This window comes from Neltuma alba, unplaced genomic scaffold, assembly GCF_004799145.2.
Source record: "Neltuma alba isolate B1F8T4 unplaced genomic scaffold, ASM479914v2 tig00006441_pilon, whole genome shotgun sequence".
Lineage (NCBI taxonomy): Eukaryota > Viridiplantae > Streptophyta > Magnoliopsida > Fabales > Fabaceae > Neltuma > Neltuma alba.
In genome coordinates, this window is record NW_021634468.1 from 63,151 (window position 1) to 76,005 (window position 12,855).

The following is a 12,855-nucleotide window of genomic DNA, read 5'->3' on the forward strand; positions in this document are numbered from 1 at the left end:
AAATCAGTGGTCCAAGTTATAATTTTTATTAAATTTATAATTATTTTATTATTTGATTATGCATAGTGACTTCATGTATGAATTTCATAAATTCGAGTTTACATACCTGTCACGAGTTTACTTAAACTCGTGAGTTTGACAACCCTAGTTGTGAGCTTAGTCTAGTCTTGTATCTAGCCAATGAAAGCTAGCACTAAATGGTGTCAAAATTTTCCTAATAAAAAGAGTACTGATAGTGGGGTTAATAATAATGAAAGAAAGGAGTTTTTTTTTTTTGGAAAAATTAGAGAGGAGGACCTAGAGAAAGCAATATTTATTAAAGAGGATCTTAAAAATTATAATTATTTAGGCGGACCAAATAATAAACTATAAATTTAAAAAAATCACTCAACAGTAATAGCTAATTGTTTCGTCATATTAAGTAATTATAATTTTTAAATAACTAGTGTGAAATAGTTATTAACATTTATTTTTGTTTTCAATCATAAGGATGTTTTTTTGAGGTCACTTAAACGGTACCTAATATAAAATTACACAAGTACATTTATTATAAGCTTATTATTATTTAATGTAAATTTACCTTTATGTGTTAACTAAAGTATATATCTCATCAAAAGCATTTATTCGCAATATAGAAATTAGAGGTTGAAAGGAATATAATTATTCTTTAATAATATAGATAAATTAAAATTGAACATTTGAAGTATGAAGTTGGGACCAGGAGAAAAATGAAGCAGAGGCAATTTTTTTGAATAAGAATTATTTTCAAATTAATTTATTTAATCAAATATTTATCTAATTTAGTCATTAAAAATATCCAATAATGGAACATAAGTTAGAAAAAATTTAGGAATGTAGTTGTGGGAGAATTTAATGTTTTTAAATATATTTAATCCTTCTAAATATTTATAGTTTTTAAGATCCTTTTTGATAATAAAACAGAAGTAATGATTTTAACTAATTTTTTAATAATATTTAATTATAATATTTTTTTGAATAAAATGGAATGAATAGAAAATTATTTATTTAATATATTTGAAATATGTAATTTATATTATTAATTTTATATTGATATATTAGAATTTATAATAAAATTTTAATATGTAACGTTTATTTTTAATTGAAATTAATTTTTAAGTTATTCTAAATATTTTTTATGATTGATGTTCCACAGTCCTTGTTGATTAAAAGATATTACAGGTTACTATCTTACTTAAAAATGTAAATAAGTTTCTTAATAAATAGCCTAATTTTTGTAACTATAAATAAATGATTATTCTACTACTTTATTTTAAAAAATATATACATAATTGAATTAAAAAATAATGATATTATGGAGTTAATTTAGTTTTACAATTCATTTTTTTAATTAATAATTATACTGTATTATTTAGGAAGCAGAATGGATCATAGAAAAGAGTTTGTGTGTATATTTGCAAATGGATGAATTTTTAATGGCCCGGTCGGTGCAACATTTGAGTGTGATAGAGCGAAAGTAGTGAAAGTTGATCCAAATATTACATTGGATAGATTGAAGGAAGTTATTGGACGAAAACTACAACTTCCTCCCAATGAAATTGTGACAAATCTAGTGTACAGATATCCTACGTGCATAAATCCACCACAATACCAAGCATGCAATCTAGAAGATGATTCGGATGTACAACAAATGTGGCAAGTGAACCGTCGATTCTCAACTCAGTTAACATGTGCAGAGTTGTATGCCAATATAGGTGACTTGGAAGATGTTGGTCATATTGAATCACAACTAATGGACAAAAATGCTGGAAATACTCTTCCATCAAGTAGCAATCAGCTAACATTATAGAAGAAGAATCCATGTTTAGCGATCAGATGGAAAATCTTCACCCATTTGAACTTCCCCAAGATGGTATCAACAATGGGCCATCTTGCTCTGTTCCTCAAATGGAAGATACTATGGATGAATTTGAGGACGAAGATCAATATGATTCTTATTTAAATATTGGTGATGGGAATGATCATGATGACAATGATGAGCATGACGAGATCAACCAGGATAATGAGCTAGCATCTGCTTTCTTCTCGCATATTAATGTTGAGTCAGCTATGGCTCCTGAGTTCAGTGAATTAGAAGAAATTCCACCTTTCAGTCAAAATGAAGAGTTACATATCGGAAAGATGTTTAGCAATGTTCGTGTTTTGAGACGTGCGGTCAAGTTATACTCTGTTCGAGTTCATCACACATTCAAGGTCTATTATTCATGTAACAAGTATGAAGAATATCGATGCATTAACTATGGTGAAAGCTGCAATTGGAGAGTAAGAGCTTGTAAGAAGGAAAACAGAAACTTTTGGCAAATTACAAAATATGGGGGGCCCACACATGCTTAAGCACATCACTAACTCAAGACCATCCAAAGTTAGATGCTGATGTTATATCATCTTGTATCATAGCAATGGTAACTGATAAGCCAGATGTGAAAGTATCTCAAATTATAGAGAGGATGCAATCCATGTTTGGTTATATAGTGTCATATAAGAAGGCTTGGAATGCAAAACAATTAGCCATTGCCGTTGCTTTCGGGAATTGGGAGATCTCATATTCCTTACTCCCAAGGTGGTTGGCCGCAGTACAACACTTCATGCCTGGATCATACGTACAATTTTCAAATAAACAGTGCTCTCAAGTCAATGCGAATGGGGAACCAGTTGAAATGTTTCGCCGTGTGTTTTGGGCATTCAAGCCATGCATTGATGCCTTTCCACATTTGAAGCCCATTATACAAGTTGATGGAACATTTTTATATGAAAAGTATAAGGGCACGTTACTAATGGCTATATCACAAGATGGTGACAGAAATGTTGTGCCGCTTGCATTTGCGGTAGTTGAAGGGGAGACAAGATCAGCTTGGACATGGTTCTTATACCATGTGCGTCATTGTATTGTAAAAGATAGAATAGAAATTTGTTTAATTTCAGACAGACATCGTTCAATTTTGGCTGCAGTTTCTGATCCTCAACATGGATGGCAGCCACCACATGCACATCATGTTTTTTGTCTACGTCATGTGGCCTTTAATCTTCACAAAGCACATGGAACAAATTGGCTAAAAGAGAAATTTATAAATATTGGTGAGATTTCTTATGTTTTTTAATGATACAATAACTTTATAATTTTATGATTATTTTTAACAAGTTAATAATTACTTGTAGGGTATGCGTATGAACGTCATGTTGTTGACCAACAATTAGCAGAGATAGTATTGCAACATGCATCTGCTGCTAGATGGATTGGAGCCATCCCCAAAGAAAAATGGTCACGTGCATATGACGTTGAAGGTCGACGTTATGGACACATGACAACTAACCTTGCAGAGTGCATGAATGGTGTATTCAAAGGTGTTTGAAGTCTACCCATAACTGGTTTAGTTAAAGCAACCATGTATAGAGTTAACAACTATTTTGTAAAGCGTGCCTAACAAGTTCATGCGTAAATTGCAGCTGGTCAAGTGTTTTCTGAGACACTAACAAAGAAGTTAGACATAGTAACACAAGGTGCATCTGGATGTGTTGTTCGAGAGTTTGATAGAATATCAACATCATTTGAGGTTATGGAGCCATACAATATTCAACTTCGTCAATTTCGTCGTTGTTGCAAGGTTAACTTGATTGATAGAAAATGTGATTGTGGAGAATTTTAAGCAGAAAAGTTTCCATGTATGCATGTTGTTGCAGCTTGCTCACAAGTAGGCATTAACCATTTGCAATATGTTGATCCTGTTTTTAGGTTAGAAACCATGCAAATGGCTTACAGTAACAACTTTCATCCAATAGGAGATGAGACTTACTGGCCGCAAATTGATTGCCCTACTCTAATACCTGATCCATCAATGATTAGAGATAAAGGCCGTCCTCGTTCAAATCGCATACGTAATGAGATGGATTGGACCACACCCAACCCACCCAACAAATGTGGATTATGTAGACAAATTGGTCATAATCGCTCTACTTGTCCTCAAAGTGTGGCATCCAGACAATAAATTATGTATTTTGCTTATGTAAAAAGAAAATTATACATATGAAGATGAAATGTAAATGGTTTTTGTAATTTTTTATATTATGTGAATATTTATTTGTTATGTTGTGTTTAGATATTTGAAAATGGCACAATATCCAGAAGAAGTCATTAACCCTGGTCCAGAGGATAACTCACTTCTGTACTTACAAACTCAACATATTTCGCAACAAGTTTGGAATGAAAATGTAAGTAATCTCTCTTAACTACTACTTATTAATTCTATGCTTTAATACTAACTTTTTTTTTAAAATTTTCTCTATAGGTTTCTCGAATCCTACACACTAGACGAGTCATGCATGCTAATCGAATGATTGAGCCACCCAATCAGATACTTGAATATCTTAGATTAGCTGGATTTTATGGTGTTGCGAGGGTAGGGCAATTTGATTACGACCGGAGTTTGGTCTCAGCCCTTGTTGAGAGGTGGCGTCCTGAGACTCACACATTTCATACTACACGTGGAGAGTGCACGATAACATTAGAGGATGTTGCTATACAGTTAGGCCTTCCTTGTGTAGGAATGCCTGTCATTGGGAAAACTGACTTTAATTGGCAAGATGTTTGTGAATGGCTTCTAGGGGTTAGACCACCTGCAGATAGAATACTTGGACAACGACTACTTATGAATTGGTTGGAAGAGCACTTTAATCACTTAGCTGATGATGCAGACGATGTACAAATTCAACAATTCACTCGTGCATATATTCTCAAGTTGATTGGAGGATATCTCATGCCAGATAGATCATGTACTAGGGTGTATTTGATGTACCTTCCACTACTTTATAATCTGGAAGAAGTTGGAAATTTTAGTTGGGGTTCAGCAGTTTTAGCTCACTGTATAGAGAATTATGTAATGCTACTAATCCAACTGAAGATGGGATTGGAGGGTGCTTATCATTATTACATTTATGGGCATGGGATCGTTTTCCTACGCTAGCACCACAACAACCTGTATCTCCAGATCCACAGTCTAATATCTACCCTCTCTTACCTCCTTTGGGTTTCAGGTATGCCAAAATCACACAACAAATATTTCATATGTACTTATTATTGAAATTTTACAAATTTTAACACTACTTTTTTGGGTTGTTGATAATGCTAGATGGAAAAATGTAGGACAAAATCCTCGTCCAAGTGTCACATCCTTACGCCAATATAGGAGTCTTCTTGATAGAATGACCGATGATGACATAATTTGGCAGCCATATGAATCTTCTGAAGTGCGCCAATTGATTCCAGAATACTGCTTGGCAACACCTGAAATTTGGCTTGCTTCAGTTCCTCTAATATGTTTTCATATTATAGAATGGCATCACCCTGATCGTGTACTAAGGCAATTCGGTCGTCAACAACCTATTCCTGTCATGCCTGTTCATTTAGGAAATTACCATACAATACAACTACGTGGCAGAATAAGCACAAATTGGACTGAAGAATACTCAAACTTCATTGAAGCATGGAATAGATGGCCACATGCTGTTGTTGATGCTCCTCTGGCACTTGGTGAACTTGATCGAACATCTGAGTACATGCAATGGTATTGGAGACATACAAGACGATGGATCCAACGTGTTAGTGGTGATACTGGCTATGTGGTAAGGTTTTTTTTAGTTTTTTCTGATCAATATCATCATTTTCTTTTATACAAAATTTTTTTCAAACCTAATGTTTTATTTATTTCAGGCTGACATAGTAGAACAGTTATATAGGCTAACAATTAATTCTCGTTCAACATGCTCTGATTGCATTGATTATCGAGAAAGAGTTGCTCGAGACCAGCGTAACATCTTACTTGCAGTTAGAGAACAACGGTTTAATATGAATTCTCAACCAGCTCCACCACCAGTTGAGCTACCCCGTCCACAAATTCCTCGAGATAGACCAAGCAAACGGCGAGGCGGTTACTTGTCTACTCAGCCACCAATTGTAAATGAAAATTTAAATGAACAAGAGCCTCAAAATTTTAGTCATTTTGATAACATACCAGTCTCATCAAGCCCTATCACCTCTTCCAATCCAACTCATTTTTACCCTCATCACATGCCATCATCATCAACATTATCCCATTCTGATTCACCCAATCCTCCTCAATTTCAGTCATTCATGTCCTTATTTGATGATCCTGCATTATTTATCGATCAATATAACACTTCTTCTTTTGAGCAAGGTGGTCCATCAAATGAAGCATTTGTCACCCCTCGACAATCAATTTCTTTAGTCGAATCACCTTGGTTTGATTTAAATACGTCAACTACGCAGACAAATGAGACATTAGATCAAACTCAAGAAGTAAATATACAACAACGGCCACAGCGTGCGCGGAGGAGACCAAGATGTGGCACGGGGAGTCATTATTTGTGAGGTAAATTAATTCTTATTTTTGTTCATGTCAATTTAATTGTTATTTGTTATTAATTTTATAACATTTAATCATTACTTATTTTCTTTAATCACTTTTTAATTAATATAATATTAATTATTACTATTATCATTATATAATTATTAACTCATTATTCTAATGATATGACCATTATTAACATCCCTGTAGGAATATTTATGTGGTGAGAGATTGTGAAGAAGTTGTTCAGATGCTGGTGAAATTTAAAAGTTGTTCACACCAAGATGAATTTCAGCTAGACGGAAGACAAGGTTTATTGGAGGAATTGCTCTTACTGAGATGAATTTTAAACGTTGTTCAAGCCAAGATGAAGTTCAGCTGCATGGGAACCAATGTTTATTGAAGAAATTGCTCTTATTAAGATGAACTTTTAAAGTTGTTTAAGCTAAAACAACTTTGAGTGTAGTATTTGGGGAAATAATTCTCACTATGTAGTATTTGAAGAATTTTTTTCCCCTGTTTGCAGTGTTTTGCTAAAAATTCCCTAAGTAACACAAAGCTGGGTCAGATTGCAAAACCCAAAACATGCAAAACAAAAGCCCTTTTCACTCCGTTAAGTGAGGAGAAGGCTTATGATGAGTGGGAATACATTATTACCTTTCGACTAGAAACTAAGGATCAAATAAAATGTGAATCTGACGGATTTTTTTCTAAAAATTCTTGGAGGAGATTATCATATTTCTACAATTCAATTCGATGTGAAATCTAGAAATTTCCTCAATATACTATTTATTTTTAATAAATCTATATTAATATCTAATTAATATTAATTAATTATTAATTAAATAGAATTAATTAAATATAAATAATATTAAATAAATAATAATAATATTCTATTTATAATTTTAGAATTTTAGTTATAATTTTGGAATAATTAAATAAAAAGAATGCCGAATGGCTTATATAAGTAGAATTCATACTATACACTCACATGCAAAAACAAAGTACTCACGCATGAGAGACAAGGAATGACTACTCTATATTGATGGGAATATTGGAAGGAACACTTTGCGTGTGGCTGGAAAAGGCAGAAATAGTCTGGTCAAAATATGAAAGCTGAAAACGCATGGAGTGTAAGACAAATAGTGGGTCCCACTGAAGTTGTTCAGACCAAGAACAACTTCCATTTTGTGATGTGGGTCCCACTGAAGTCGTTTTTGGCTTGAACAACTTTACAAATTTAAACTCGTTCACTGTCTGAACGATTTCAAGTGTAGTATCTGAGTAAATATTTTTAATCTTATAGCATTTGAGTAAATATTTTTACTGTTTGTTGTGTCTGGATAAAAAAGCCCTCTTTAACAGCAGCTAAAATGAGTTTTTCACTATAACCGTCGTGAAAAATAACTTTTTATGATGTTTTATTAAATAAATCGTCATAGAAAAATAGTTTTTAAAATGCAAAAACAAGTGAATGGCATAAAGGTAGACCCTTAATTCTCACGGCATTTGATTCGCCAGACAAACAATTTTGAAATGGGTATCTATGAACAAGAGCTAAAACTTTTGTGGTGACTCTGAATCGTAAGCTGAAGCCTAAAAAAAAAAAGGTATTAAAAAGGAGAAGTAAGATTCAAATAAGAAAAGTTGAAGAAAAGCATGTAATCTGTGGGTAACAGAGCAGTCAAATCCTTAAATAAAGGACCTGAGTAATAATAAATTGAGAGAGCATTTGTCGGAGAAAAATCACACTCACCAGGCATTTCAAACCGTCCCAGTACCAAAACATGCCAGTGGAAATGTCGCCGAACCTGACGGCAAAATCGCCGATGAACTTATTTCTCCAAGAACCAATCCTCAAACCACGGTGATGATGCTCGGAAGGGTGATGGTGATGACGATGACAATGAACAAGAAGGAGAGGAGGAAGAGGGGAATAAAGGAGGATCTATTCACATTGGTTAGAGAGACAAAGGGAAGAAGAGGAAGAAGATGGAAGTAAAGTGTGATTGTGTTGTGCGAATGAGAGGAGTGATTGAGAACTGACAAGAGAATAACAAGAGATATTTGGGGAGCTCGAATGAAGATCTATTCACACTCAGTCCTTGATGAGAGGGAGAAAGAGTTGGTAAGGACAAATAAGAAAGAGTCTAAGAGCAGGGCATTTAAAAGTTGACACATGAAAATTTAGTGGGACCCGCAAAAAAGAAAAGTAACTGACACTTACAGGGTGCTTGGTAATTCTCAGGTAACTTTTAAAAATATTTTTCTGCAAAATAACATAAACTCCTCTATATATTTATTTTATAAACTGTAAAAATATTTCTGAAACTATAATTTAGTTTCCATCTAAACATCCTTTTATAATATTCAATGGAAATGATATTTTTGCCCCATTTTAAAAAATTTATGAGTATTTTTATCTCTTATGATGTCTAATGTTTTTTTTTTTGAAATTATAATAGGTATATTTGTCTTTTTACTCTTTCCTTTAATTTTTAGTATAAGTTTCAAATACCTAATTAGTATTTAAGAAAAAATCAGTTAGAATTAATTCAAAATAATAAATAAGTTAGAATCATATTTTTATTTTCAAATATCTTATATATAATAATAAATGAGAAAAAAAAAGAGAGAGAGAACATATCAGGAAAAATGTGACTAGAGAGGATATAGCAAAAGGAAAGAATAAATAATTAAAGACAAATAGATGCGTAATCTTTAGCCAAGTTGTCACCACACCAGCAGGTATCCACATGAAGACAAGACGCAAGCTCCAAATTTAAGTCTATAAATACATTTCCCAACCCAAAGCACTTCAAAGTTCAAACACGGAGTAATCTTCTTCCCTCTCAACCTCTTAAAGCGAAAGCTCAAAACCTTGCTTTCAAGCAAAATGGAACCAACAACGGCAGTTACCCAATTCACAACAGCAGAACCCTCTGATCTCACCGAATTTGTACTTGTTCAAGGCCATGGAGTGAAAGGACTGTCCGATATGGGACTTAAGACCCTCCCAAAGCAGTACGTGCAGCCATTAGAAGAGAGGCCAAGCAGCTTCAAGGTTGTTCCTCATGATCATCTTCAACAATATTCTATTCCCATAATCGACATGGCTAATTGGGAACACCCAGATGTTGCAGATGCGATCTGTGATGCTGCTGAGAAATGGGGTTTCTTTCAAGTTGTGAACCATGGCGTGCCTCTGCAAGTTCTGCAGAATGTCCAGGCTGCGACTTACAGGTTCTTTGAATTGCCTCCTCATGAGAAGATTAAGTACTCGAAAGAGTATTCACCTTCTAATAATGTTAGGTATGGTTCGAGCTTTAGCCCTGAGAAAGAGAAGGCTCTCGAGTGGAAAGATTATATTAGTCTCTTCTTTGTTTCTGAGGACGAGGTTGCAACAACTTGGCCTCCTGCATGCAGGTCAGCTTGATAGAGAATATTAATTATTGGTCATATTTTACATTATTAATTATCAGTTTTGGTTTTAAAAGTTAATTACCATATACTACTAGTCATTAATATAAGAGTTAGAATCGACTAAGTAGATTAAGAAAATTAATCAAGTTAGTTCTTTGTAATAAATATGTATTGTCTGCTCTATAATACATTTACAAATCATGTATATTAGCTAAAATGATCATTTAATAAAATCTTTAACATATACAATTACTACAAAGACTATTTTGAAAAAATAAATAAATAAGTATGAGAAACAAGATGAATTTAAATTTTATATTTATAAACAAAATAAATATCAGACTAACTTTTATATTAAGAATCGGAAGCAGGATATCACTTTACTACCCTAACATCCAAAAAATTTAAATTGCTGACGTAGTTCAGTAGCTAACTTGGTAGCTCGCAAGGCCGCAAGGTAGTGGGGCTTATTGATAGTTGTCATAATGGCAATCTACAAATATGTATGGTGGGCTACAAATGGAGTACAAAACAAGTGTCGATATTTAGATTTGAATTCCAATACATTTACCAACTTTTAGATTTATAGATGCGGATTTATATTAATTATATGGTGCGCATGCGGATATTAATTAAATTGTACGATTATAACATATACTTGTTTTTTTCCCCCTTGCAGGGATGAGACCCTAGAATACATGAAAAAGACTGAGACAGTGATCAAGAGGCTCCTAAAAGTGCTGATGAAGAGGCTAAACGTGAAAGAAATTGATGAAACAAAGGAATCACTTCTCATGGGCTCAAAGAGGATCAATCTCAACTACTATCCCATTTGTCCAAACCCAGATCTAGCAGTAGCAATAGGTCGTCACTCTGACGTCTCAACCCTAACCATCCTCTTCCAAGACAAAACCGGCGGCCTTTACGTCCGAGCCAATGACGGCAGCAAGCTCTGGATTCACATGCCGCCGGTCTCTGGCGCTCTGGTGATCAACATCGGTGATGCCTTGCAGATAATGAGCAATGGAAGGTACAAGAGTGTGGAGCACCGAGTGACAGCAAATGGGGGCAAGGTTAGGGTTTCAGTGCCAATTTTTGTGAACCCTAAACCCTCAGATGTGATAGGACCTTTGCCTGAAGTGGTGGCAAGTGGGGAGACAGCATTGTACAAGAATGTGTTGTATTCAGATTATGTGAAGCATTTCTTCAGGAAAGCTCATGATGGGAAACAAACTATTGAGTTTTCTAAGGTTTGATGATTTTATGAGTTGGGTAAAAAGTTTGAGAGGTTCAATAAGATTTATAGTGATGAAATGTAAGAGGATTAAGTAAAATAATACTCCTCCGGTCCTTAATATAAGACCCATTTAACTAATTTGATTAGATTAAGGAAGTTAGGTAAGTTAGTTAATTATAAGAAAATTGACACATTTTTCCTAAAACACCATAATCATCTTTCTTAATACCCCTCACTCTCTTTTTTACTTAATTATGGTTGATGGAGTATCTATAGGGGTAATTTAGAGAAAATTGATAAATATGATAAATGGGTCTTATATTTAGGACCAACATCAACTCAAAAATTAGGTCCTATATTAAGGACCGGAGGAGTAATACTATATTGGGGTCTTGAGTTTTTGTAAAAGAAGCAAGTAAACGATTGTATCAAAGTTATTGCCTAAAACTATGTATAGAAAAGAGTCTAGAAATGGTAGAAGTTTTGGGCAATAATATACTGAAGCATATGTAAGTGCCAATCTTTACCATGCAAAAAAACTGTCCTTATACTATCTCCGGTCCTAATTATAAAAGCTAGTTAGCTAATTTGAGGAGATTAAGGAAACAAGTAAAGTTAGTTATTTATAATAAATAAATGTTGTCTTTTCTAAAATATCTTTACTAATTAAATGTATTGACTAAAACTACTATTATTAGAAGGACTACCTTAGGGGAAAAAAAACATAAATATGAAAGGCAAAATGAATTGAGGTCTTATATTTAAGATCAAAATAAAAGTCAAACAAGGCCTTATATTAAGAATCGGAGGTAGTATAAGATTGAAGGACTAATGACAACTATTTGGCTACTACATGCCGATGATAAAGAAAAACACCCTAAAGTCTTGGAGAAAAGAAGTCTAATGTAAATCGTGCTCTTCATCTTGCCTTTCATTATCAAGTAATCAGATTACTCCCTTAATTATAATTTGAGGCATTAATCATGGGGTATTTTAATTGGATGAAACAAGGGGGAAATGGGAATTCCAGTAGAAACTAATCAGTTCGAAAAATTAAGGAGAAATGGTCGTTTGAGGAGAGTGATCTGTTAGGGTATTTTTTGAGTGGTCTTGGGAGCTCTTAAATCATCAAGGAAATTTAAGAACCTTTGAGGTAAGTGTTTGTAACCCATGGTTTCCTATCATCCTGGCTACTCTTTTTCATGGTTCAAGATATAGTTGAAGATTTTGAATGTTGAGTACCATATTGAAATTTCTAGGTTTAAATGCTTTATTTGTGCTTCTAAAAGGTACAGTTATGGAGGCGTATTATTTGTTTTCTTGACTGATTTTATCTTAATTTCGAGCAAATCCTACAGAAATTTTGGGTTTAGGGCACGTGATAGAAAGGGCCCTTAATTAGTGCTCCCTCCATTCTTTTTATAAGAAATAATTATCACATTTATCTTATGTCTATTTATTTATTTATTTATTTTTGCCAGCACCCTACACTACAAAAAAATATGTCAATTGTAACGGTTAAAATGACACATTTCTAGCGGTTTTAACCGCAACAAATAACATTTGTAGCAATTAACAAAACCGCTAGAAAACCAGGCGCAAGAAAAAATTTCTAGCGGTTATGGCAACCGCTACACATTATGGTCAAAACGTTAGAGACTTTCTAGCGGTTTTATAACCGCTAGAAAATGTTTAAAGAAAAAAATTTCTAGCGGTTCTATAACCGCTAGAAACATGCTAAACCAAATCTATTTTGCCGGGAATTAAATAATTCATTAGCGCGCCGAAATTTCTAGC

At 33.7% G+C, this 12,855-nt stretch overlaps 1 protein-coding gene across 1 annotated transcript; it reads left to right on the forward strand.

Moving 5' to 3' along the window:
• Window positions 1–9,294: 9,294 nt before the first annotated feature.
• Window positions 9,295–11,077, forward strand: LOC114750425 (feruloyl CoA ortho-hydroxylase 1-like). The gene is made up of 2 exons (XM_028939028.1): window positions 9,295–9,824; window positions 10,501–11,077. Exons 1-2 carry the CDS (start codon window positions 9,295–9,297, stop codon window positions 11,075–11,077), a joined length of 1,107 nt encoding a protein of 368 aa, XP_028794861.1.
• Window positions 11,078–12,855: the final 1,778 nt, after the last annotated feature.